This window comes from Mus caroli, chromosome 12 (assembly GCF_900094665.2).
Source record: "Mus caroli chromosome 12, CAROLI_EIJ_v1.1, whole genome shotgun sequence".
In the NCBI taxonomy this organism is placed as follows: domain Eukaryota; kingdom Metazoa; phylum Chordata; class Mammalia; order Rodentia; family Muridae; genus Mus; species Mus caroli.
In genome coordinates, this window is record NC_034581.1 from 71,134,766 (window position 1) to 71,161,949 (window position 27,184).

General features: G+C 52.0%; 1 protein-coding gene across 2 annotated transcripts in view; it reads right to left on the reverse strand.

Moving 5' to 3' along the window:
• The window catches only part of Sptb (spectrin beta, erythrocytic), a 131,223-nt gene that overhangs the window by 5,494 nt on the left and 98,545 nt on the right, over positions 1 to 27,184 (reverse strand). For both annotated transcript variants that reach the window (XM_021178696.1, XM_029484833.1), the window contains exons 17-33: positions 26,751 to 26,953; positions 26,568 to 26,658; positions 25,542 to 25,688; positions 23,850 to 24,113; positions 23,300 to 23,506; positions 22,800 to 22,889; positions 21,022 to 21,300; positions 20,096 to 20,226; positions 18,704 to 18,908; positions 18,075 to 18,449; positions 16,511 to 16,755; positions 14,837 to 14,975; positions 14,338 to 14,422; positions 12,886 to 13,082; positions 12,577 to 12,626; positions 12,026 to 12,101; positions 1,571 to 1,830 (exon numbers count right to left, since the gene is read on the reverse strand). In XM_021178696.1, the coding sequence (XP_021034355.1) occupies positions 1,571 to 1,830; positions 12,026 to 12,101; positions 12,577 to 12,626; positions 12,886 to 13,082; positions 14,338 to 14,422; positions 14,837 to 14,975; positions 16,511 to 16,755; positions 18,075 to 18,449; positions 18,704 to 18,908; positions 20,096 to 20,226; positions 21,022 to 21,300; positions 22,800 to 22,889; positions 23,300 to 23,506; positions 23,850 to 24,113; positions 25,542 to 25,688; positions 26,568 to 26,658; positions 26,751 to 26,953 (3,044 nt within the window). The remainder of the gene's footprint in view (positions 1 to 1,570; positions 1,831 to 12,025; positions 12,102 to 12,576; positions 12,627 to 12,885; positions 13,083 to 14,337; positions 14,423 to 14,836; positions 14,976 to 16,510; positions 16,756 to 18,074; positions 18,450 to 18,703; positions 18,909 to 20,095; positions 20,227 to 21,021; positions 21,301 to 22,799; positions 22,890 to 23,299; positions 23,507 to 23,849; positions 24,114 to 25,541; positions 25,689 to 26,567; positions 26,659 to 26,750; positions 26,954 to 27,184) is intronic.

Consider the following 27,184-nt stretch of genomic DNA (forward strand, 5'->3'; position numbering starts at 1 on the left):
TTGTCTGAGCTCCTGAGCGCTCGGCAGAGGGTCCAAGCTCCTGTACTGACACTGGGAGGCATGCCGCTGCAATTTTATGGTAAGGAGCACTCAGCTTCTGTCTCCCTCCGCCTGTCCATTTGTCTGTCCGTCCATCTGTCTGTCCATCCGTCCATCTGTCTGTCTTTTGAAGGCAGCTGAGGAGCTAGGCGGGCCTAGAGAGCACTTGATTCCGATGAAGCGGTTGCAGAGCCCTTTTCCCCCAAGCCCAGGTTTCCTGACTGAGCTTGGGTTCCTTCCTCCTTCGGTGACGCAGTGGCTAACATGGTCCTTGGTGTCCAGGCCTGCCTTGAGCAAATGACTTAACCTCTGTGGTGCTATTTCCCCATCTGGAAATGTAAACTCCAGTATCTCTTTGCAGCTGTAAAGAATGCCAGGCCCACTGGAGATGCCCAGTAAATGTTAGCTCCCTTTCCCCGTAGACTGCGCTTAAACAGTGAATCTCCTCAGGACCACCGAGTCTCTGAATGGCTGTCCCTGTTTTGAAGTTTGAAATAGCTGTGTTGACCAGAAGCTCCAGAGGCAACACTGGCTTCCGCCTCCCAGTGCTAGCCATTGTTTTTGTAATGCTGCTAAAAGGGAAGGGCCTCAGGGATGAATATGACTGGCTCAGTGACATGAAAGGATGCCTGCCATCTTTGCATCAGCACTGGAAAGGACCTGCAGAAGGCATCTAAGTCACTAACGTTCCCTAGTCATCTCCCATTTTTACAGCAAGGAAAGTAAAGTCCAGATGGGTAAAAGTGGGGCTTGGTTAAGACCATGTGAGCGCCAGGGCTTCCTGTTGCCCACCCCTGTGATAACTGGGCGGCGCTCATCAGGATCCTACTGTTTCCCAGGCACAGCCTCTGTTCTGAGAGGGCCTACTGTTGTTATCATCCACCCTCATTCCATTTTTTTTTTTTTTTTTGGAGGGGGAACGGGTAGAGACAGGGTCTCACTATGTATCTCAGGCTATCCTGGAACTATATAGACCAGGCTGGCCTTGAACTCACAGAGATGTGCCTGCCTCTGCCTCCTGAGTGCTGGAATTAAAGGCATGTGCCACTACACCCAGCTCCATCCTCATTCCGTTTTACAAATGGGAAACACGTAACTTGAGGGATTTGGGTAATGTTTGATGAAGTCATAGTATTTGAACTCAGACCCCAAATCAAGATAGGCTTCTCCTATCAGGTCAAGAAACACATGGGGGGGGGGGCTGGTGAGATGGCTCAGTGGGTAAGAGCACCCGACTGCTCTTCCAAAGGTCCGAAGTTCAAATCCCAGCAACCACATGGTGGCTCACAACCACCCGTAATGAGATCTGATGCCCTCTTCTGGTGCGTCCGAAGACAGACAGCTACAGTGTACTTACATATAATAAATAAATAAATCTTTTTTTTAAAAAAAAAAAAGAAACACATGGGGATAGTCAAAGGCTCAGGACGATTCTCCCCAGCCCACACCTCTGGCATCAAAGCTCTGCTGGTGCAGTGACCCCTCGAGCTGCTCCGACTCCCCATAGCCCTCCCCCCACCCACCCACACACCTGTTAGAGGCCTTCTTGTTGGGCCCCTCTAGGTCGTGCTTTCGGCCCAGGTAGCCCTCCATCTGCACAGTGTGCCCGAGGTCTCGCTGGGCTGGCAGGGTCGTGGGCTCGTCACCCTCACTCAGGGGCGTGTCCAGGACCTTAAAGAGGGGCTCTGTGGCAGGCCTCTCATCCCCAACGGATTTCTCCTGCTCGTCTTTGTGGTGTCCTGGCAGGGGTGGTGGTTGCAGGTCCTGAGGCCATGGTCCTCTTTCTTCCCCCTGCTCAGGGGCACAAGAGAGGAGCGTGCCTTCATGGAGGGTCAGCCCAGGGTAGCTTTTCTTTGGCCCTTTCCACCTGAGCCTAGTTCTCTTCTGCCACTAGCTGCTGGGCCCTTTCTGGCTCTCCTATAACTTGGGATGGACGACTACTCCCTGGTCTCTGGCTCCATTTTCCCTGACTTCACTGTGGGGCAATTCCTTCTTCATCTTAATTAGCAAAAGAGGGAGAGATGAAGGGGTCTGGTGATAAACACATGAGTGACTTTCAGGGCTATGGCCAAGCTCTCTAAAGCCTGCTCCAGGGCCCAATCCTCCTTCTTCCAAATATTTTTGTAGAACGGGCTTACTGCACGGACACATTACAAGCCATCTGGGTGAGGGTGTTGAGCAAATACTCTTCCATAACCTTCAAATTGTCACTAAAGCCATAGGTCTCCCTCACCTTTAACGAAACTCTATCTTCCCCCAAAACTTGAGAAGCGATTCCCTTACCATATAAAACAAATGGAGTCCCTTCAGGTTCTGACAAGCCCTCTTCCTGTCACTTTGTAGGAACTTGTTAGGATGGGGCAGGGGATCTGTCACCCATTGCCTGTCTTGTGGAAATGCTGTGCAGTTTACCTCTGTGTGGGCTCCCCGCAGACCAAGCCAAGTGAGGGAAGCAGGTCTGGGCTGTGGGGATTAGGTGCCAATGAAAAGGGAAAGGGTATCCCATTTCCTAGCTGGATATCTCATACAGGGCCCCTTTGAGGCAAGAACAATAGGAGGGTTTTCTGACTGGGTACCAAAGAAGGCAGTTTCACTGGGGCCACGAAGCTGGAGCATCACCCCTGTGGCTGACTGCTGATAACCTCAGGATGAGGTGGGGAGGCGTCAGGCATCCCCAACGGGCATACAGGATGCTCTGAACATTGGGGAGGAGCAGGGAGGAATTGGGAAAGGTCAGGCCTTTTTCTTCTCATTGGGAGCTTAGCCAAGGGTACAGACATCACTGGACGTAAAACTGAAGCTTTAAGATAAAACTGGGTACTTCCAACAGCTGCCACGGCTGGGCTCTGCTATGGAATGCCAAGTGGGGGATGTTCAAAGGCAGTGGTCAGAAGACAAGAGAAGCTGGGTGTGTCCCCACCATATTGGTACTGCTTAATAAACAAGCTCTTAAGGACCAGGGTCCTGATAAGATTTCATTCAAAGAAAAGGAAAGCTGGCTGGAAGCATTCGGAAACCTCTGACCAAACATCTCTATATTTAATGAAAAAAACGACGCTCAGAGGTTAATGGCTTTTGGGATGTTCTATAGTCAGTGGGTATACAAAGCAATTAAGAGTATGTACTACAGAATAGGGCAGGGCTGCATTTTATGCTATTCTTATCCCTTCGTTAGAATCCTTTGAGGGCTTGGCCAGGCTACTATGCTGTATGTATGCTGAAGAACTTATGTCTCAATGTTTGCCATGAGCAAGCGTGGTCCCCAAGGCTCCAAAGGCTCTGAAATGCCTGCTCTGCTACTTTCTAGTGAGGAGAAAGAGCAGATGTGAATGGGATGGGACCTCAGAACTCAGTTTGGAGTCGCGTGGCCCCTGCAGCCTACCTTCTGCCTTGGATTGAAAGTTCTGGAGGCAGTCACCAACCCAAATGGGAAACCTTTTCTCATGGCCCACCTATCAGCTCCAGCCTCAAGTATGGTGGGGCTTCCTTATCCTCCAGGAGAGGGAACTCCATCCAGAGGGCAAAAGTGTGAGCACCATGCCTCTCCTAGAGATGAGCCAGGAGGGGGCTGATGCCTGAGAGAAGATGCCACACCAGTGCCGGGCAGGACACCACCAGCTAGTTACAACCCACCTTCAGCTATGCCTCTCCCAGATTCTGCCTGCCTTCATTTGCTTCCTATGCTTTTAATTCTTTGAGAAAGTGGCCTTTAAAAATCAAGATACATTTAACTAGGGCTGACTTCTTGCTGCTGCATACTGGAGCCAGGGTGTTCTGAGCAGACTTGGCTTCGTTACAAGTTAGCTTTGAAACATGGGGCTTTCCAGTAACGGCAAAGATTTCTTCTCTGGTTTTGGAGTGGATTTCAGTGCATTCTGCTTCCAATCCCACACAGAGGTCAAGACCTGAGAGGGAGGAGCCAGAAATGAGGGTGGAGCTGGAGGGCTTTGGCTTTGGAAGTCTATAGTTTCCTCCTGGACTGGGGAAAACACACAGATCTGCTGGGAGGAAGGTGGATGCAGGAGAGGGTGGAGAGGCTCCCCGAGTTTGTCTTTTCTTCAGCTCCCAAGGAAGTCTGGCCAACTTCTGGAGGAGTGGGGGATGGGAAAGGGAAGGAAACCCCCTTCCTCAGCAACCCACCCCTCCCCCATAGGACTCTGCCCCTCTGTATCCTTTCTAACACCCAAAGCCCAGGCATTGGGTCAGACAGACCTGGAATGAAGTCTGGGAGCAGTCGAGAACCCAGCAAGTCACTAAACCTTCCTGATATGTCTGCTTGTAAGGCGGTACCCATGACCACTTTATGGGTGATTTGAAGCTTTTCAGAATAAGATAGGAATGTTGGCCGTTAGGATCCTAATCCTGCCAAACCCATCTGTCTCCCAGTTCTCCTGAGCTGTTATGGCCAGTGACTGTGTAGTCAGCAATACCATCTCAAATACTCCTTTTCCTAGAGCATGGGGTTGTTCTCAGGATGCCTTGGTGACCCTTAATGGGAAATTCTAGCTGCTTGCTGGCAGGCAAGGTCCCCACTGCTACTTCCTCTGTTGTTTTTAGTAGGAATACTCCAGGGCTCCAGTCAGGAACAGGGGAACTGTGGCGACCGGGGAGAGCCCTTCAGGGCAGCTCAGACTTTGTTATGAAGCTCACAGAGCCTGAAAATGGACTTGAGAAGGTGTCTTTGAAGTCACTAGCTTGGGCTGAGGACAACAAATGTTCCTAGTGGAAGGTCCTGGTAATTCATGGTAGGAGTTTTACAAAGATCTCACAGCTTTGTGAAGACTCTGAGGAAGACTTTACCTAGACCTGGTGGGCAGAAACAAAGCAGAAAGGAGGTTCTGATCCACAGAGCAAAGTCCACAAGCCAGCAGGGAAGCGAGAGGGAGCTGCCTCCTAGTTTAATGTGAGTACCGCACGCAGTATGTCAGAGGTCTCTGGAATTCAGCTGAGATTAGAAATGTCCCCTGGGGTCTTTTACTAGCAGCTGGTGTCTCAAGGAGGAGGTGGACAGAGGTAGTGTTGGCAATGAAGACCTTATTAGGAAAGCAGGTCCCACCAGAGAAGGCTGGAGGTAGCAGAGACAGATGGAGTCCCCGCAAAGGGAGCCAAGGGGACAATTCTTGGACTTTTGGAGACTGTGAAGATGTCTTGGGGAACCACGGAATCAGCCAGTCCTACCAGAGATTAGAAAACTGGGATCCAGAACGTTGAGGGACGACCTAGGGTCACACAGTAGGTTAGCAGAGTCAGGGCAAGAGTCCACGCCATTATTTCTCTGCCCCCCAAGAAGGTCTTGCAAATTTGAAAGGGAGGCAAACCAAGCCCTTGAGGGTAGGCCTAGGCATGCAGGTGGTCAGGGAACCAAAGGAGCGCCCTGGGCTTAGCTCCAAACCTGCCATGAATGGATTTGAGACCTGCAGCGCAGCTGAATGAGTTACTGCCTCTTTCTAGGATTAGATGCACCAAGGACTTCCCAGCAAAAAGCTAGCTGAACGATGGACCCATCCAAAAATGGAGCCAGAGATCATGCTGGTGGATGCCTGGGGACAGAAGGACCAATGGTAGTGGTGGCACATGCCTTTAATCCCAGCACTCAAGAAGCAGAGGCAGACTGATCTGTGTGAGTTTGAGGCCAACTTGGTCTACAGAACAAGTTCCAGGACAGCCAGGGCTACAAACAGAAACCCTGCCTGCCTGCCTGCCTGCCTTCCTTCCTTCCTTCCTTCCTTCCTTCCTTTTCTTTTCTTTTGAAAGGTTCCAAGGTTAAATAAACTAGGGAAGGGACAGGAAGAGATGGCAGTTCCCTTGTTCTCCCTGGAAGCCTGCAGCGGTCTGAGGGAGAGAGCCACTGCACTGTCAGGCAGAGGAGTCTCTGGTAGAAGTGCCAGAAGCCTCTGGTCAGGGCTCGGAGTTGTGTCTCATCCAGCAGAGGTGCATGTTAAAGACAGACAGGTTCTGCCTAGACACTGGGTGAAGGAGGTGGCCAAAGCCCCTGATGACTTCTATACACTCAGCCAGCAGGAACACTCAGGTTCTGCACCATTGAGGGTGTCCATCACAGGACATCACCCAGGAAGCCTGTAGGAGAATGTGGAGCTACCTGGAAGAAATTCTGGGGGTCAGGCTGGAAGGTGGTGCAGATGTCTTAGCCCTAAGAGGGGGCCAGCGGGTAGGGTGGGCCTGCAATAGGAGGAGACACTGCCTGCGGTAGAGGCTGGTTTGCTGATTTGTTAAAACACACAAGAGGTGTCTGATGGGAAGATGTGTGTACCAGCTGCTGGCACGATGTCTGAGAAGGGAATTGGCTGCTGATTGGGGGACATTATGGAAAGAAAAGACACTCAGAAGAGCCTTGTAGGACCTCCTGGGATTGAGGCTAAACAAGGAGAGACTCCTGGCTTCTGGGAGTATAGCCACCCGAGTCTGGAATCTTGACAGAGCCTTGCAAAGTCAAGTAAGTCACATAAGCTTGGCTTTTAAGCACACAGCCTTGCCGAGGCTGGGAAACTGGGTTGGTGGGGGACATGAACAAAGGGGTGGGGATCTTTCTCACAGATGCTGAGAGGTGGGAAAGTGGACAGAATGGGTTTTCTTCTGGGGACTAACTTAAAGATGCATTTCCAGGATCAGCCAGCAGGTGGTGTGGGGGACTGCACACAGACCATTAATTCCACAGGCCAAAATACCCTGGCCCAGGACCACAGGGTCTTCCTAAAGATGCTCAGTGAATTACGATGTACCCATAAGCAAAAGAACCTCGCTGACAGAACTCTCCCTCTACTGTTAATGTTGGTGAGAGCCAGGGGCATGGATGGACCTCAGAACAGACTGCTTCATGTTAGCAGTGAGATGAGTTCTGGGATAGGAGCCTAGAACGTACATAGATGGAGTGTCAAGGATGGAGGCCTTGGGCTGGTTGCTGTCTACAACCATGGTAATGTTAGAGTCCATATGGGGGAAGGTTCTTCTAAAAGATGAAGGGTTAAGGTAAGGATGACGGGACCTAACTGACCATGTGCTAAGCACCAAGTTCTCTATGCACATTCTGTCTTGCAAGCCCCACAGGCTCTGTTTTACAGATTACAGGGAACAGGAAACCTGCCCACAGCCATATATCTAACAATGGAAGGTAGAAGATGGGTCTGCTTAGCTCCAAACACAATGCTTTTTCTATTCAGTCCAGGTGTGTTTATGTGTGTGTAATACCGAGACTGCTGAAGAAAGTATCACCTGATGGGTTCCCAGTCTAAATGAGATGTGCCCAGCTTACGTAAGGCATGTGGCCAATTTGTTAAGGTGGTACGATCTGCTCTCTTCTCTGCTGGAAATGGGATTTGTACCACAAAAGACACACTGCTAGATGCTTTAGGCAACCAAACAGTGCCAGGTGAGGGCAGGGTGAGCAGCAACCCTAGCAGTTCAGGATATTTATTCTTCCCAGTGTCTGACGTCTTGGCCCCTGGGCTCTGAAGGAGAAGGGTTGTCTAGATAGCTTGTGAAGGGTACCTGAAAACAGTTGTTTGCAAGAGAAGAGAAAGAATCGGTTTGCTGAGTTGAAAAGCAGCCAAAGACATGCATGAGATCCTGGAGACTTGGGGTAGACAGTTCCCCCAAAGGAGAAGCTTTGCGGAACTGGAAGTGTAGGGGTGGAGAAAGAAAGGCAAACTGGCAGATGGCAGGCCGGGAGATGGCGAGGGGCTTCCAGAAGTGGGGTTTGGAAGCAGAGAGGCTCAATCCTACACCCCCAGGGGCAACTGTCATCTGCTATGTCTGCTGAGGAGCTTGGGCAAGATAGAGGGAATATGGTTCATGGCACTGGACAAAGCAAAGGGAGGTGGGAAATCCGTCTGGAGGCTTCTCTTGGACACAGGAGGAGGCTTGACCCACTGCCACCAGAGAGCGAGCGAGGTGGTTTTCAATGTGTATGACCTGTGTGCTGACTTTAGAGGAGTTGGTGACTGCTGGGTTTCTTGGTGACCTGGACCCTGGCACTGTCAAGTAGGCAGTTCCCCACCCACTTCTGAGGGCTTCCGAATGTTAGCTGAGTCTCATCCTGAATCCATCAGTATTGGGGGATGGGGGACTGGAGAACACACAGCTTGAAACAAGGAACTTGGGGGGAGACTTTGCAGCAGAAGGACCAGGCATTAGCATCTGGCATAGCAAAGAGAGAGCTGGCCACACCCTGCTTGCTGTGTGTAACGCCCAGAAAGAGAGCAGGTTTCTCTAGGGAGCCAGGGCACAGTGCCAGACTGCAGGCAGACACACCCTTGCCACGCTGACTCAGGCATCCTGGGGAGACAGAAACACGCCCAAGTTTGGGGCAAGGCTGACGTCTGTTCCGGGCGGAGACTGCCCATTTGGAACAAAGAGGACTTGCATTCAAGGCAAAATGTCTGAAAAAGCTGCTGTTTGGGGGTGTAGGAGGGGCAAGGACTGGGAAAGCTGTTCAGGCAAGAAAAAAACACAGCTGCTGTCCCACTCACAGCATCCACCAATGTCAGAGCCTCACTGCTGGCTGCTGAGCAAAGCTGGCTGCTGGGGGCAACTGTGGCTGGAGCTATCAAGGCCTTGCCACAGGGGTGGCCATGGACCCCCGAGATCCCAGTGCCTGAACAGCCTCTGGGGTACAGCCCCTCACTCACATGTGCTGGCTGTTCTCCCAAAGCCTCTGAGACAACGGAAGAAAGATCAGCAAGATTCAGATTACCCCAGCAGCCCTACTCTGACGCTCAGCCTGTCTCAGGGGAAGTTGGCTGTGTGGCCATTCATGGAAGGTCACACTTAAAGAGTGGTGTCTGGGAACTACTCTGGGGTAAGATTCGTCCCTGCCAGACTGACCATGAGTAGCACCCACTCTGACACCGTCTGGAGTGGCTTTGATCCTTGGGGTCCCCCTGCACTGCACACTGGGCCTAGCCTGGGGACTTGGAGGCAGGAAGGGTAGGTTGGTTCCACACTAAGACTATTTCTCGTTACAGCCCCCAACAACATCTGAGTCTCTCAGGGGTGTCACTCCTGTCATCCCAGCAGGGACAGTGTGACACAGCAGTGTGTACGAAGAGGTCTTGAGCCTGGGGAAACTCACACACTCTTTAACCCCATGAGAGCTTGCTCTCTTCCCTCCTAGGAGGAAACATCTTCCCACAAACACAACACTGGGCAGTCTGAGGAGCAATGCCTGGAAGATGAACTTTCAGGAGAGGACTGGATCTTTCCCAGGGGAAGAGAAGCACACGAGGCAGAGAGGGTGCCTGTCTCTTGCCAGAAGGTCCTCCTGCTTTACCCTCTGGCTGAAGGTCCCCTCAGGGCTCCACTTCTGGCACTATATAGGTTTGAACCTCAGTCCTTTCCTCAAAGAGGGACAACGGCAAACACCCTAGGCCGTGACCTCTCCTTCCCTATTCTGATTTCACAGTAGCTGCTTTAATCTCAGAGTTAGGAGCAGATGGAAGGAAAATAGGAAAGTCATCCTCTCAGCCTCCCCCTTGAAAGGCTATGTCGCTGACTCGTGGGACTGTGGACTTTCTGTAACCCTACAAAAAGACTTTTATAAGGCAAGAGGCTTGGGGACGGGAAGGATTCCAAACCCACACAGGTTAATCAGAACCAAAGACCAGACCCCAGACATTCTGACTTCATTCTAAGTCTTGCTTCTTGTGATACCTTGTGTCTCTAGCTTGGCCTCACACTTACCTGTGGGAAGGGTCCGGCTTTTACCAGAATGCATTCTAACATGCAGAGGCGAGGGGCAGTAGTGGCAGTGCACAGTGATGGTTTGGCAGCTCAGTCATTGCATGTACACACACAGGAAGGGGAAGGCTGGATCGAGGCCCACAGGGTGCCACCTATCCAGGCACTATCCAGGCAGGGCAAGGGTACGTGGTCCACTCCCATTCGTAACTCCAGCAGGAAGCGACATGCATTAGTAAGGGCTTTTACACGAAGCAATGTGGCATGTATCTAAACTACAGGACCCGACACCAGACTGCACAGATAGGACCAGCAGGAGAGCCATGGCACCCCAGGCCCATTCATGAGAAGGCACAGCATACAACTGAACCTTCCTGTGATGGGCCAGAGGTTGTTAAGGGCAGTGAGGGGGGCTGTAGTGAGCTGGGGAGGACCTCTCTGAAAGGAGGTTGGGCTTTCTGTCTGCATGGGCTCCATCCTCTTTCTCATATCAAAGATGATTTGGAGTTAGTTATGTCCTCCCTCCTGCATCTTTAAGGCTTGGGAAGACGTTGCAGCAGGAAGAAGGCTGTCTCCAAGAGGCCCTGGGCCTGGTGTTCATTTGATTAGCCATCTGGTTGCTTTCTGGTACAGATACGGGTTGCATTTCCAATCTGGTGAGTGGCTGGTTCCTCAGCAGAGATTCCCCCACAGGGGCTCATTCCTCCCCCAGAGAAACACTCAGATTTAAGCAAATTTTATTCCTCCCAACCCAGTGATATTCAAGTGTCGGATGGAGGTGGCTCAGGTGCACATGTAGTTACATTTGCACGAACGTACACGTACACGACAGACAATGGTGTCGAGATGCTCAGGTGGTCATGAAGCCCGCACACCGGGGACACCACGGCATGCAGACACACAGGGATGCAGGGCAGAAGCGCGGGTGGAGGCAGGAGGCAGGGGCAGGGGCAGGTCCAGCCCTGTTCACAGTCCGTAGCCCCAGGAGTTCTCTCTCCCTCTGGTGGGAGTGGGCTGAGGGATGGGGTCAGGGGAGTTGGTGCTGGGGAAAGGGAGCTGGAAGACCGACCGTCTACCACAGGCAGGATGGGAACTGCAGCAGGATCTTCAGAGATAGGTCTTCCAGCAGAGCCCAACAGTGCCCTCTGCTGAGCATGACGGGTCGGTGCAGCTCAGAAAAGGGCACCAAAGAAACTGAGATGCGTTTGTGTGTGTGTGTGTGTGTGTGTGTGTGTGTGTGTGTGCAGGGATTCTGCACAGGAAGATATGTGCGTCTTTCTAGGGGTAGCTGATGTAGTAGAAGTTCCCACCAAGGACACTAATCCTTCTCAATCCCTACTCACGTTACACCACACTCACCTGGGCTCTGAGAGAGGGAGTACATGAAGTTATCTGTTGCTACTGATACCCAAAGCCACATGCCGCAGGGATCCATGCAGTGGTGCAAACCACATGCAGATTGCGTTCTTCTCAGCCGGCTACTCCCCAGAGCATTTCCCCAATGTGAGTCGCAGCTGTCCAGGCTCCCTGAACAGATTCTCAGGGCCCAAGAGAACCTGCTCTGGGTACGGTCCTACAGCTGTACATCCCAGGCCTCTGGAAACCACTGTTCTTTACACCCCTGCTCTATAAATTGGGGGCTTCCTCGAAGTACTAAAAGCCCTGATCTCCTTCTCACTTGCAGGACTCAAGCCTAACCCTGCCTTAGAACCATCTCCCTAGTCAAACTTTATGACCTATAGCCATAGAGGGATGGACTCTGTCTGAAAAGAAGTCTGCTAGACGGGTGGGTATCAACCCTTGCCGCATGAGATATCTGTGGGTGGTTCAGCAGGATGAGATAGTCTGTCGTGTGGTCTGTGTGAGTGTGTGTGTGTGTGCCAGCATGTATGGAAGAGGACACTGTGCTAAGGACGGGGTTTGAAGGAAAATGGGAAAAGAGACCATGTATCAATGGAATCAACTCTGAGTAAAGTGTTTCCCCTGTGCTGATGGTGACCGATTTTATCCCATAAAATTTATTAGGCTAGAGAAAACCAAACTTGTAGAATCATGTTGGTGGGCTGGCTTCTGGGTTGGAAGGAGAGGAATTATTTAAGAATTAAAATCTAAGTATAAAAGTAGACGGATCTGAAGGAGGCTCCTAGAGGGGGCATGTAGGCAGGATGAGGGTGGGGACCAGGAAGCACACCCTGTCCTCGCCTTCCTTCTGCCCTGGCTGAGTCTAGAAGGGGTGAGCAGGCTCTGGCAGCAGCGACTCCCAGGAACTAGACAAGCGGGACATGAAACTGACCGGGGATGTTCTCTCTGTGGCCGCATGGTGGACCTGGGGGGCCTCGCCAGCTGTCTCGCCTTCCTCCTCTTGAGGCCTAAAGAAGACACAATCTCATTTTAGTGACAGGTGCCTCTCTGCAAGGCCTGGCTTTCCCCACACTGGGAGCACAGAGCATGCACAGGTGTGATCCCTGGCTCCGTCCCAGAGGTGCTCAGCAAGGAGTCGGCCCACGGCTTCATGGGAAAAGTGAAAGTAGACACATCAGAAACGGATGAATTCCATAGGAGACAGCCTGAGGGCGGTGCCCGGGAGTGCCTAAGGGAAAGGCTGGCTTAGCAACAGGCACTGTTAGCTAACCCTTCCTTCCTGTATTGGGCTTCAGGCTTCTGTGCCTGGTGCAGCAGAGCTCTGTACATTCTGGGTTGTGCTCTTAGGGCCCCCAGGAGAGGTCAAAGGGTTCTTTTTGTTCACATGACAGCTCTTGTTAGCAGCTTCCTTTTCCTCCTCCCCAGTCACCCCTTGACAGCCTGCTTGGCTCCTTGTACGTGGAATACAGGGCTGACACTCACCCAGGTTCCTCTGTGGGTCTTTCTGGAGTCTGGCGTTCCTTAAGCTCAAGCTGGGGAAGGGAAAGGTCAAGGGTCAGAGCGAGCAGCCACAGGGGAGCTGATTCTCAGAGGACCTAAGTTTGGCCCTGCACTGTAACACACCCTAACGTCTGCAGCCCGAGAGTCATATGGTTGGTCTTTGATGTTTACACATCAGTGATCTCCTGTGCCCGTCCACCCTCTTACCAGCCTGAGTACAGGACATGAGAGCCACTACCACAGCAGCCCAACAGCTGCTCCCTCCCAGTCCCCCAGACGGCCTCGGCTCACCGTGGTGGGCTTCTCCAGGGCGGCAAAGCGCTCTGCCCAGCTGGCTGTGGACTTCTCAAACGCCTCGTGCCTCTTGATAAGCTTTTCCACGCTGTCCACTGTATGTCCAAAGTCCCGGCTGGCCAGGTAGGGCTCCTGGGCAATCAACCATGCCTCGGCCACAGAGGCATCCCTCGAGAACTGGCACACCTCCAGCACTGCCATGAGAACGAGCCACGGACCCACCCACAAGGCCCAAGGGCCAGTTAGCATTTAGGCATCCCTCAACTCTATGGGTATCTTGTTCAGCTGTGAGTTTCTGCCTAAAGCCACTTCACCCCCCACACTAGAGACCCACCCCATCTCTACCAGTGGTTCCACAGCTACACAAAATTTTACATGCATATCCCACCCATCTCGAGCAATGGTTACATAGATAAACAAAATCTTACATGTATATAAATTTACTTACATGTCAAATTTTATGAATGTATACTATTTGATTTTTATTTTTGTCATGCTGGGTATAAAACTCAGGCCCTTGCTGGGTAAATACTCTATCAAGGAGCTTCATCGCTCACCCTTAGCCTTTGAGACAGGTCTCAGTGTCCAGCCCAGGCTGGTCACTCTCAGTCCTCTCTCCTCCACTTCCTAAGTGCTGAGGTCAATGGTGGGTGCCTCCATGCAAAGCCAGAGTTTTATATATGTATATATATATATATATATATATATATATATATATATATATATTAATCTAAGTACACTGTAGCTGTCTTCAGACACTCCAGAAGAGGGCACCAGATCTCATTACGGATGGTTGTAAGCCACCATGTGGTTGCTGGGATTTGAACTCAGGACCTTCGGAAGAGCAGTCAGTGCTCTTAACCGCTGAGCCATCTCTCCAGCCCCCCAGAGTTATATTTTTAAAGTAATCATCGGAACCAACTCCATTGTGACTTATATTGCCTTGCTTTAGGGAGCAATCCCTTGCCTCAAATTCATTCCCTTATCTATCTCACACAGTCAGACAAACAAGCACAGAGACCAACTAACCAGTCCTGGCTTTATCCCTGCTCGCAGCTTTCCTGAGAGGTAAGATTTTCTTCCCCCTCACCTCAGCCTCCAGCTGCTGGAGGACAGAACTCCTGACCTCCACAGAACAACCTGAAGGCCTAATACCCAGGCGAAACTAGAGCTTCCCTGACCTCTCCCAAGCCACAGCTCCGCAGGGGAACCAAACTGGGCATAGGCAGGGGCTGGGGGGGGTGGTGGTGAGGAGGATGAGAAGGAGGGTGGACAGGGGTAAGAGGGTGGAGCATTTATCTGCGCAGACCTGCCTGCCTCTCCTCAGGCCAGTGGCCCAGAGCTTTGTCACTGAGTACTGCCGTGGAGTTTCTTTCAGGCACAGTGTGGCACCTTGTAGGGGTCTCCTAGACCCTGCCCTCAGGTTCCCCAGCCCTGAGCTGTACTCACGCATGTGGAGCCTGTCAGAGCGGGCCTCCCACTTGTCATTCATCTCCTGCCTCCTGGATATCACTTGCTGTAATCTCTCCCGGATCTGTGGAGAGGAAAGGGGAGAGGTCCAGGCTTTGCCCATGCTCCCTGCTGTCTGAGGCAGCACAGTCAGCTGCAGAGAGCAACCTGGGTCACACGGTCCTGGATTCGGGTCTTGACTCTGCACTCGCCAGTGGACAGCCTTGGACAAGTCACCTCATGCTTCAGAGGGACCTGTAGGTGTCTCACCTGAGAGGTAGAGGCAACAACTCCAAAGGACAGGCTCATGTGGGTACTGGGCAGGTATGAACCTCCTCTCCTTTGGGGAGCTCCTGCCCCCTTAAGGCAGCGGATGGGCTTGAGATGGCTCTGATCTCTGGCTTGTCGGCTCCCCAGCTCATTAGATGCATCTTCTCCTCCCTGCTCCCTGAACCTGCTTGGCCAGCAAGCATGAGCGCAGTGACACGGAGAGACTCACCTCGTCCGAGGCCTGGTGTTGCCTCTGTAGCAGGGACTCCCCAAGCTCTAGGCAGGTGCTGAAGTTCTTGGCCCTGGTATTGATCTCTGCTTTGATGCCCTGATGATACTTCAAGAGCAGTTCCACAGAGGAAACATCCCTACGGACAGGAGAGCCAGGGCTGAGAGGCAGTTTGAGAGACAACAGTGGGCTACCCAGACCTGCCTTGAGGAGTCTTGTCTGCCAGGAACTCCTCTCTGTGGCAGCCCCAGCTGTCACACTAACGTGTCACTGTCTTCACAGATCAGTGGCCCCAGCAAGGACAACAGGGACCCTACAAAAACCTGGGAATATTGTTTGAATGAATTACTAAGTCATGCTACCTGAAATCTTTGAAACAGGCTGAGAGAAAGCAGCCGGTCATGGGAGACCATACACTATGCAATACCGTTTATGCAAAACATAGCGACTAGGTGGACAGAGAGACGGGGCTACAAAAGCAGCCGCCCAGGGACCAGAGGCAGGGAGCACAGTGAGTGTTGTGGATGGTGATAGTGTCTCCCCTCCCCCCGCCCCCCAGACAGGGATTCTTTGTGTAGCCCTGACTGTCCTTAACTTAGCTCTGTAGACCAGGCTGACCTTGAACTATCCGAGATCTGCCTGCCTCTGCTTCATGAGTGCTAAGGTTAAAGATCTGTGCCACCACAGCCAGGCCAGGCCTTACTTTGGGTGTGTGTATGTGTGGTGATGATGAAATAGACTAACTTAGATGGTGAGGGGTGACTGAATCATTGGAAATATATGACTACCACAGATGATATACACTTTAGAAAGGACAAGGAAAGCATGCAAATTATATCTCAATAAAAGTGTTCAAGTGGGCTGGCGAGATGGCTCAGTGGTTTAGAGCGCCGACTGCTCTTCCCGAAGGTCCCGAGTTCAAATCCCAGCAACCACATGGTGGCTCACAACCACCTGTAATGAAATTTGATGCCCTCTTCTGGAGTGTCTGAGGACAGCTACAGTGTACTTACATATAATAAAAAAATAAATCTTAAAAAAAAAAAAGTGTTCTGGGCGTAGTGGCACACGCCTTTGATCCCAGCACTCGGGAGGCAGAGGCAGGTGGATTTCTGAGTTCGAGGCCAGCCTGGTCTACAAAGTGAGTTCCAGGACAGCCAGGGTTATACAGAGAAACCCTGCCTCGAAAAACCAAAAAAAAAGTGTTAAAATACCTTGGGGTGGAGGGACAGAGCCAGGTCACCCAGGTCACCAACACTTGCTGAGGCAGGGGTCCAGCCTGCCGGATTTCAACAGCCATGAGCCTGACCTTGCCTCTTATGGACAGTCAACTTTATAATGAGTTTTAGGGGAGGGGCCTTGACACCCCAGTGCTGGAGAAGAATGGTCTCGAGCCTCTCCAGATATATGACTCATGTACTTTCCCTGACAATAGTGGACATAGTCCCCTTGGAGATTCGAAATGACTGATATTCTCATCCTAATCCTTTCAAACAGTCAGTAACAGTCAGTTCTCCCAGGGGAAGATGAACCGCTCTGTTCCCGCCTGCACCCAGCTCAGGTCTCTGTTCCCCCTCAGGAACTTCCGTGCACTGGCCAGTCTGGGATCACTCCTCCTGGAGGAGCCTCGAGTGTCCTAGGATGTGAGAGAGCATCCCCGAGGACGCCCCTCACCTGGGTCTCTCCTGGGTCTCAATCTGCCTGATGATGCTCTCCATCCAGGAGAGGAGGTCTCGCACCATGCTGAAGAAGCGGAACTTGTCTGCTGTGTCCACCAGCTGAGCTCGGCGCCCGGCACATGCATCGAGCAGTGCCTGCCAGGCCGCGGACACCTCCTGCTCTTTGCTCTGGATAGCATCTGCCTTCTCCCCGGCATACGCTGTCTGCAGTCGGGTGGCCACGTCCTGGAACTGCTGTACCTGTGATGAGGGAAACCTGTATCTCAGGTGTGAGGCTGGAAGGCCGTCTGACTGTCTCCTCCTGAGTCCTCCCCAGGGTACCACTGCAAGGCAGGATGCTTCAGGATAGGACTTCCTGCTCTAGTACCTCTGCCTGTCCAGAGCCTGGGCTGGGCTCTGGCCCAGGGTTTGAGGGTAAAAGGGTCTCAGTTCCCTTTGGCCTCCTCAGGAGTGCAGTAATGAGAGTAACCAATGACCCAAGCACAGTTCTAGAAATCTAATTAACGCTCTTCATCTTTACTGCAATCTATCAAAGAGGTACTATTATATCCCAGTTTCTGTGATGGGGAAACCAAGGCACAGGGATGCTAAGGGGGTGGTCTCAGTTTCCTCCCACGAGCCAAGGGGACAACTGGGGTTGAACTATGTATCCAGGTGCCTGGTTCTTATTCACCCCATGTGCTGCCTCTTCAAGGATGGGCCTACCTCAAATCCTTTGACCGGGGCCAACTCAGGGACAATGACACCTCGCTCCTGACACCTCAGTGGAGCTCTACCTGACTCAGTAGCTCTGACACCACTCCAGATATGACATTTATGCACCAGGCACCACCTTCAGCTGGAGGACAAATCCCTAAGATGAACTAAAGGGTCCAGTCTACCTCAGTGTTCTCTCCCTGAGTCCTGTGGAGCTGGCTCGAGATTGTAGTGCCGGCTCAACTCTCCCAACTCCACTGGAAGCCAGGGGAGCCTCCAGCAGCCCGCGTCCCTCAATGACCCTGCCTATTACAAGTTCCGAGAAATCCAGAGAGGCCGCAGAGGTCCCTCGGGGTATGCTCTAGTGATCAGAGAGGGATTTAAATAGATTTTAGGGACTCTAGAACCCCATGAAAGTCAGACCTGACTAGTGGCTAACTAACCCTGAGGGGTCTAGAACCAGCCCACTAGGGCCTGGGTTCTGGCTCCACCTTCTATCTACTATTCCCCAGGCAACACTCTGTACTGCACTGTCTTCATCTGCAAACACAATGTGAGTGCCTACTTGGAGACGTCTGTGAAGATCCAGCCACTACGCACATCCCTTAAAATAATATCCACTACTGAAAAAAGCACTGTGTGTTAGCTGATAAGCTGTACAACAAGCCGGGAAACTACAGCTTGAAGAACCACGCCTGAAGCTAACGACTGTCTGAGAGCTGCTGCGCTCTGTCCTGAGCCATTGGCTGTCTAAGGAAGAAAAATCTGATCCTATTATAGAGGTTTCCACTAGGAGCGAAGTGGGGCCCCCAACACCAACACTGGGAGAAGGTGGTTGCAGATGGGAAGTGGGTGGGTGGTACCTGCACTCCCAGGAGGTGGAGTTCCCGCTCGAAGGCAGTGTGGACCCGGTGGAAGGACTCAGCGGTGCTGGCGTCCAGCCCCACGTCCTCCGGCAGCTCTCTGTGCTTCTCATCTATGAGGCCTAGGATCTCGGTGCCTGTGTAGAAATAGCGGTGCAGGTCGTAGGAGGCAGCCAGCAGCTGCATGCGGGTGTCAATGAGCTCCAGCAGGTCCGCCCACATGTCATTGAGTCCATCCTTCCACTCGGCGATGGTGGCCGCCTCGCTGTGGCCCGCATCGATGAGCCGCTCAATGATAGTATTCACGTTGTCCACTCGCTCCTGCCCGATGGCCCCGGTCTCCCGGGCAAAGTCTCGGAACTTGTCACGGAGCATCTGGATATGGGGTGGGGTAGAATGCAGTTAGCTAGGGGCAGGCGGGGTCACTTTGCCAGGTTGTTACTGTGGCCACCTGGAACTAGCTGTCACACTTTCCCCAGGGTAGACTGTCTGCTGTTGTCCACTTGTGTGACTGCATCTTTGTGAAATTTCTCCCAATTGGCACATGAGTCATACAGGTCTGGAGTGATGGTTGCCTGTGTCTACTGACTTAGAAGAAGACCAAGAAAGTAGCAGCTGTGGGTACTCACAGTCACGTGGTCAAAATCCTGCCCCATTTCTTGGGACGAGGCCACCATTTCTTTTTCTGTAATCCACTGCTCTAAGTCGTCAGCCTCTCTCTTCAGCTGGAACAGGTGGTACATGTTCTCCAGCCTCCGCCTCCGTTCTTCAGCCATGTCCTTCAGCCCCGCATACTGCTTATCCACCTGCCCCTGGAGTCTGATGATCTGTTCCCTGGGACCCAAATCAGGAAACGAAGTAAGGAAGGTGAGCAAGACCCAGGGCAAGGCCTGGGGGCAGCTCTGGGGTAGAACTCTTGCCAGCAGGTGTGAAGTCATGGGCGCCATCCTCAGTTCAATGAAACAAACCAGAATAAACCAGAATAACCCAGAAGTGCTGGCCCCAGAAATTACAGGGTTTTTTTTTTTGTTTTGTTTTGTTTGTTTTTTTTTTTTGTTGTTGTTGTTATTATTTCTTCCCCCCCAGGAAAAGAATGGGGAGAAAAGGAATACCTGCTCCCCTCAGGGCGGAATGCCTCTGGGGACAGCAGGGCTGTGTTGGAGTTCTGTCCCCACAAGGTGCCTCTCACAGTGCCTCTCTGGGGAGGTCACCGATGCAAGCACGAAGGGCGAATCTTCTCCACTGACCTCCGCAGGAAGCAATGCAGCTTCAGCAGGAGTGACCCCAATTAGCTCTCCAGAAAAAGACAGAACCAGAGACTCAATTCTTGGGGCTCCCTGGGAGATGTGTGGGGTGGCTGCCAAGGAGACACAGTGTGTGTGGGGGGAAAGGGGGCAGGGACTAATGGTAGCTGAGAACAGAGCCATGGCTGGAGCAGCCTATGAAGTCTGAAGTCTGGCCAGTATCTACCTGATTCCTACCTAAGGATTTGCTTCAAGGTCCTGAAGTTCTTTTTTTGGAACCATTAAAACATAAACAAACAAACAAACAAACAAATAAATAATAAAAATAAAAAAACAGGTGGTGGTGGTGCATGCCTTTAATTCCAGCCTTCAGGAGGCAGAGGCGGGTGGATTTCTGTGAGTTTGAAGACAGCCTAGTCTACAGAGAGAGTTGCAGGACAGCCAGGGCTACATGGAGAAAACCCTGTCTCAAAAAAACCAAACCCAAATCAGAGTTGGTCTTCAGAATGTCTTAGTACAGGCTAACTCTTCAAAGGACAGGAGTTCTCGGTTCACCAGGGGCATTTTGACTCTGACCTTTATATAAGGACAGTCTCGGTGGCCTATCTTGTAGGACTTCTTGACACAACCCAAGGAACGAGACGTAATAAAGACAACCAATAGTCCAGAAACCTCTAGTTCTGGGGAAACCAGTCCCCGTTTTCTCCCTCTTTGGACCTGAAGGGTTCCTGGTCTGACGCCTACAACCCGCCAAGCCGGCACAGGAGGCACACGTACCCCTCAGGGTGGCCTGCAGATAGCAGGCTCTGGGCACGGCCAGCCAGCTGTTTGATATTCCGTCCATACTCCTCCACGGTGCGCTGCTGCCGCAGGTGCCGTTTGAGCATCACAATGGCTCCCTCTTCATCCTGCGAGGTGGCAGGTGGTGAACACCAGAACCCTACCCCTCCATAACTCCTGTCTTTGGAAAGCTATAGCTAAGCTCTGGGGAGCCAGACTCAGAGGGAAAGCAGCATTCCTTCCCTTCTTGTTCCTGCCTCCAAGAAGAGCTGTCCCCGGCCCCTCTCCTCTCTCGGCTCTTTAGAGTCTTACTTGGTTTCTGCCCTTCATTTCAAGTCCAACTCCCAAAGGTCTGTCCCCATGAGAACTTCCTAGGTCCTCGATTAGCTGGCCTGAAGAAGGTAACCTACTCCTTCCCAGTCCTCAAAATACGCAGTGGCTTTTCCAAGGAAAGAATAGGGTCACTGCAGTCCCGAGAGACCCCCTTATGTCCACACAGCACAGCCACAAGAGACTATGAAGAGCCTTTGGGTGGAACACCCCCTTGTGGCGAGTCGGAAAACTGTAGGGATGTTCTTTTTTTTTTTTTTAAGATTGATTGATTGATTGATTGTACCAGAAGAGGGCATCAGATCTCATTACGGGTGGTTGTGAGCCACCATGTGGTTGCTGGGATTTGAACTTCGGACCTCCGGAAGAGCAGTCGGGTGCTCTTACCCACTGAGCCATCTCACCAGCCCTGTAGGGATGTTCTTAATGAAGTGGGATGCCCTAATGGGTACCACAGAAGAGCAGGGTTCCCTACACACCCATACTTTGCCCTTACTTTCTCACACACCTGGATTTCCAGGCTCTCCAAGAGCTTGCCCACCACAGCTCTGCCTATCTGCTCAGCTGGCTGGCGGACCCTGCCCCCTGTGTACCTTAGGGGGTTCATCAGAGAACACATATAGCTCCTGCTCGCTGATCCAGGCTTCGGCCTCGCCTGCATCCAGGTAGTACTGCTGTGCCTCGTGAGCATCCCGCAGGCGCTGCAGTCGGCCAGCTGCTGCCTCCCGCAGCGTGTCCCACGAAGTCTGAAGATGCCCCAGGCGCTCCTCGATGTCTTGGCAGTCAATCTCAGCGGCCTTCACCAGCTCCTGCCCTCGATGTAGCACATCCTCCACCCGTGGCGCATGGCCTAGGATCTCATTCTGCAGGGTCTGAGGCCAGAGGAGGGGCTCAGAGGCGGAGCCTTGCCGCTGAATAAGAGGCAGCAGGAGACCCCCCTCCCCCTCCTGCCAGGGCAGAGCAAGCGATAGCCATCAACCCCACCACCACACTTTTTGAAATAGGGTCTTATGTAGCTCAAGCCTTGAACTTGCGATCCTTCTGCCACCACCATGCCCAGAAACTGGAGCTACAGGTGTTCACCACAAACCCAGTGTATGTGGATATGGCCATGGCTTTGGGCATGGCTGGCAAGGCTCTACCATCGAAGCTACACTCACAGGCCAAACCAATGCTCTTGACTCCTGCTATGAACACCCTCAGAGCTTGATTTTAGGTGTCTGTGCTCGAGGAAAGGAAAACAACTTCAGAACCTGCAACTGCCATTTTATGTTAGCATGTCTTTGCTCCGGGTAAAAGAACAAGCTGTGACTACCAGTGCCTCATGGAATGCTTTAGCTTCCGTCTGTCTCCATTTCTGTGGCTCAGATCTGAACTGTATATCATTATTCCTTATTTGAGCCTTTGGCCACCAAAGGGCCCTTTCCACACACTCTGGTGACTGAATTATTATCTTTTTCTTCAGGAGGTCCTGATACTTGATCGCCTTTCTGGGGGTCAAAAAGCTTTCAGGGGGTAGTATGTACTCTTGGGCTCCTTATACCTCCTCCATCTTGACAATTCCCTCCAAGCCTTTAAAATCATCTAAAGGCAGGAGCAAGGGGAGGGTGTGGGCAGAGCACTGACTTCCAGCACTTAGAACACATGACTAAGAATATGCACAAGCACCTGCCCTACTGCAGTGTGTTACTGTATTTTACACTAAGGATCTTGATTTCTAGAGAAAGGGCTGAGACCAACCCCAGGGCAGGCATGAGACGACTGTAATCCCATGCTGCTGGCTTTCTTAGGACTCAGGCTCCCTCTGCAGCCTCGACAAGAGAAGTGTTTGGTATCTGCTAGCATTCGGGAGTCTAGCCACAAGCACCTAATCTGTCCTCAAAGAGTGTTTCAGTAGATGCTTGCTTCTGGGACCCGAGTCCAAACTCAGTAGCTTTCTAATGGGGTTGAGCCTCACAGGAATGGTCATGTGTCTACAGAACAGGATCTATAGACCCTAAGGATGCTGTATACGCCAAGCTTAGCCCCAGAAGAGGACAAGGGACTGCTGTGGTGCTGGTGGCCTCCCAAGAGGAGGCCACCAAAAATAGGACTACAACAGTAGACTGGACACCCCCTGTTCCTCAACCCCACCCCAAGCCAGGTACTCATTTGAGCCTGGTAGAGTCTGGTGGTTCCAAATCTCTAAGTAGCAGGATGCCCAGCCTCCACTTTCTGCATTGAAATTTCAGATGAAGTTAGGGGACTGAAAGCTGCCATCAGGAGCAATAATCTGCTGTCACCAGCCGTGTGCACATCATGGCTAGGCCAGACCCCCCCGGGGCCAGGCGGGACTAAGCAGGGGCAGATGCGCTGGTGAGATGAGACTCACCTGGTTCTTCTTCATGAACAGCTGCACAGTTTGCAGATTAGTGCCATAGTCAGCTGACTGAGCCAGTGGCAGCCTCTCTTCCACCCAGAGCTGCAGAGACCAGAAGGCAGGGGATTAGCTGACAACTATCACAGACAGACAACCTTTCCAGGACACCCACACAGAGACAGACAAGGTGCTGCCTGGTTCTTCCCAACACCCTCCTTGGATTTTGCCCCCATCTTACAGACAGGTATTTCAAACTGAGGTTCTGTTCCTGATCCCAAAGTGGAACCTTGTCCCCAAAGTCTCCCCATCAGTACTAACAAGTGACTTGTAAGCTCCCATTCACAAAGAATCCACCCCGATTTCCAATTTAACCAAATCTCTAAAGCAGCCCTATGAGATAAGGGGCGAGATGACCAGTCATCTGCTGCCACGATTGCTCTGGGCAGCAGCCAGCTTTCCCCGTGGCAGCTGGCACCTCAGACCCGGGGGTAGAGAGACTGTAGCCCACACACCGTCTCATCCTCTAAGTCCCGGCTGATTTGTAGCTTGGCTTTGGACAATTCCAGCTGCTTCTTCCTCCTCCCCAGAGGTTCTAGAAGGTCTAGGAACCGCTTTTCGATGCTCATGTCCGTGTCTCCTGCCTCCGCTCCTAGCGAGGGTGCCTCGGCAAAGAGTTCTTCCAGCTCCTCCTTCCGCAAATTCACTTGTTCCTCCACTCGCTGGGACGTGAGAAACAGTGTCAGTACTGTCTGGGATACCCGGAGGGTGTGCCTCCAGCCACCTACCCGTACCCCACCCATCCTCTGAGGCCCATTTAAAGCGCAGCCTCCCCCGAGAAGTCCCCCTGGTTGCTTCTCCTCAGTCTTTCCTCCTGTATTTCTCATGCACCTTCTTACTAGATTCCTGTCCTACCACTGCCGAGGTAAGGAGCCGGCTTCTGAATCACGCATTTCTGCATGATACAAAGTCAAGCTAAGAGGAACAGAAGGTGCGCTTCCTTTAGGGGTTCAGGTTGGCGTCCTCAGATCCCTTCTACACTGAGTGTACAGCCTGCTCACGTGCCTTCAACTTAGCCAACATCCGGTTGACAGTGGTGAGATCCTTGCCCAGGTCGTCTGATCGCAGCTGGTCCTCCATGGCACCGATCCATTTGTTAAGGTCGGCATGGGTCTGCAGGCGCAGGTCAGAGCTCCGCGCAGCAGAGAGTTGTTCCGCCTTCGCCTTGGCGGTGGACTGCAGCTCCTCCCAGAGCTTGTGCAGGGCTTCCAGCCTGTCTGATACCACATCCTTGAACTGGGGCTTCTCTGCCATCAACTGCCTCCCCTCCTGTAGGGGGAGAAGCAGAACTCACTCTGGGCTTCAGCAGCCTTCGAGGGGCCCCACTCCAGGCGGCTGCAAGAGAAATCCTGAGGAGAGGTTGGCAAAGCCAGGAATGGACACAGACTTTGGCTGAGGCCATACCAAAAATCACTCCGAACCTCTAAAGTTATCTACAGATGGGGGTGGGGCAGGGAGCAGTGTCTGGACAAATGACTCAGAGAGATCCCAGCATAGGGGCCTACACTGAAAGAAAAAAAGCAAGGTTCATTCAGGAGCCAGGCCTTTAACACCAGCACTCAGAAAGCTGAGGCAAGAGGAGAATGAGTTGAAGGCTAACCTGAAGTACAAAATAAACTAAAGGCTAACCTTGGCAGCTTAGTGAGATACTGTCTCAAAATTTAAAAAATGAGAAGAGGGTAGGGTGGGGGACCTAGCTGAATGGTAGAGTTTTGACCCCCAGTTACCCTCCTCCTAGGAAAGAAAGAAAGAAAAAGAAGATCAAAATCTATCAGGAGTCAGGCATGGTGGTACATGGTGGTAATCCCTATACTCAGGAGGCTGAAGGGAGAAGATCATGAGTTTGTGAGCAGCCTGGGCTACAGAGTAAAATCCTGTCTCATAAAAAATTAATAATAAATAAACTAATAAACAAATCAGATCCAGGTACTCATAGCATGGGAACCTCTTACAAACTCCAGAAGTAATGCTTTCGCCTCAGAGACAGGTTGGTCACTAAGGCCACCTGACCTGGTTTCCCCTGTATAAATGTCTGTGCTTTGGGTGTGGACAGTGTGGTAGGACTTGGCTCTAGGCACATATTCTATTCATAGTGGATCATCAATGGCTTCCCATTTGTCAAACACTATCCTAAGTGCTTTCTCTGTCTGCAAGCATGCAGCGCTCCCGGCTGGGTCGGTAAGAGCTATTGTCCCGGTCTCAGGAAGGAAGAGCTGAGCAGGGAAGAGAATTGAGTCTGGTTCCCAGAGCGATGCCCTAACCACTATTAGGCACGGCTTCATGCGGCCACTGAGCCTACTTCTTCCTGGACAGCCACAGCAGGGAAAGGAACAGGACTTCTAGGTGGAGCCCCTGCCACACTGACCTGGACCATGGGCGAGCCTGACACAGGTGGCTCCCACAGTTTCATCTACAAGGGCCGTGAATGGCTGCTTCCTGCTAGCCTTGCTCAACCAAACAATAGAGAGCACAGTACCGGAAGGCTAACAGAAATGACTGCCCTCTGGGTGCTGGCTGCTGGACCCTAGCTGTTCTGACCAGGTTGAAGGAGTCTAGCTATGGCAGGAACACTAAAGGTTTCGTTTTTTACGGTCAAGCTCTCTATGGTCCAGGAAGCTTCAGGGCAGTTTCTGTGTCACGGATGAAGCCTGCGACACAGGTACTTAGCTCGGGACTATCACCCGACTGCCTACTTACTGCGTCAATGTTCTCAAGCCAGCCTTGGTGTGAAGCCAGTTCTGCCATAAACGCCTGGTGTTTCATCCATTTGTTGTGAAGGTTGCGAGCCTCATCATAGGAGACGTCTGGAGACGTCAGCAGCTTGTCATTGATCCAGAGAGTGAGCTGTGGGCAGAAAGTGTGAGCCCTGTGGCTTCTGAGTATACGTCCAGGAGGTCAAAGGGTTACCTGTGCCTTCCTTACTAGAGTGTGTGGGGTGTGAGATAGTTTGTTCTTTCCATACTTCTAGGACCTAGGATAAGGCCTGAGACATTGTAGTAACTCAGTACGCTCTTAGTAGATAGGTAGATGGATAAATCCATCCCGATAGTGGGGTGATAAATGATTAATAAACAGCAAGAAAATATTACATGGGGAAGAGGTTAAAGGCAGATGTCCTAGCCTCATGCCAAGCCTGGCTTGTCAAGGGCAAAGCAGATGGGAACAGAGTGATATGGGCCAAGAGGAAGCCCCGAGGGGAGAATAAGGAGTCAGAGAAAGCCACATAGCATTCGGGAAGTGTCATCAGCAGACTCTCTCCTTAAGTTCCTACCCACCTGCCCTCGGGGGCCTAACAATCTGTTAGCACCAGGACCAAGACTTGTTCCACAACTCTAGGGCCCAGTACAAAATGAAGGTGCTCAAAAGAGCGTTGTGGATTTCCAGTCAGCACCAACAGGTCATTACACAAGAGCCCTGTGTGTGGATGAATGTGCACACCCCAGAGCCTTGCAGGTAGCTCTGTCCAGGCTTAGGTGACTCCAACCCAGAGTGTTTGCAGACCACTCCTTGTCCTAGATCGGGCAAATCAAAGGATGACTTCACCCTTAGAGTTTGAGGGTAGAAAAGAACTGTGGGACAGAAGGTGTCAAGGAGTACTGAGTTAAGTAACGCCAAGTCCCCAGTTCCTGTAATGCTGCCATTCTTGAGACAGGAATCCTTTGGCCTCCTACCTCTGAGTGCTTGAGGCTGAAATCTTAGAAGCACCCTGTCCATTGGCCTCACCTCCTTGCAGTTCTGGAGGAAGTTCTGCAGCTCCAGGTTGTCTTTTAAGAGAACTGTAGCCTCCTGGGCCTTCTCATTGTTCTTCTTGTGCCTGGGAAGTCAAAGGAAGTCACACTAGCACCAAGCCTGGGGTCCTTACCCCGGGGTAGCAGAGGGCCTCATGGACCTAGGGGTAGGGAGTACCTGTCTTCAACCAGCTGCACCTTCTCCTTGATCTTGTTCGAATACAGGTTGCCCTCGGCCACCAGCTTGTTGCCAGAGTCCACAGGACTCAGGATCTTGTCTCGGTTGTTTTCCATAGACACTAAGAAATCCTCAAACTTTCGGATGCCCGCCTCTGCAGCTGCTAGGGAGTCTGGAGGCTCCAAGTGAGCCAGAGTGTATTCCTGTTAAGGTAAAGTTTCCAGAGGAGGCCTGAGGTTGAGCTAAGCAAGGGCACCGCAGGTAGCTGTGCGGGTTACAGAGCAATGCAAAGAGAAGGCTCTGCTCCCCAGGCCTGGCCTTCCACTCCCTCCTGGACGGCAAGCATGGGCAGTGGTGAGAGCTATGGGAGAGGGTAGTAACCCAGGGTCAAGTCCACTTCTCTAGCTTCCAAATGACCCAAAGCAAGACAGCTT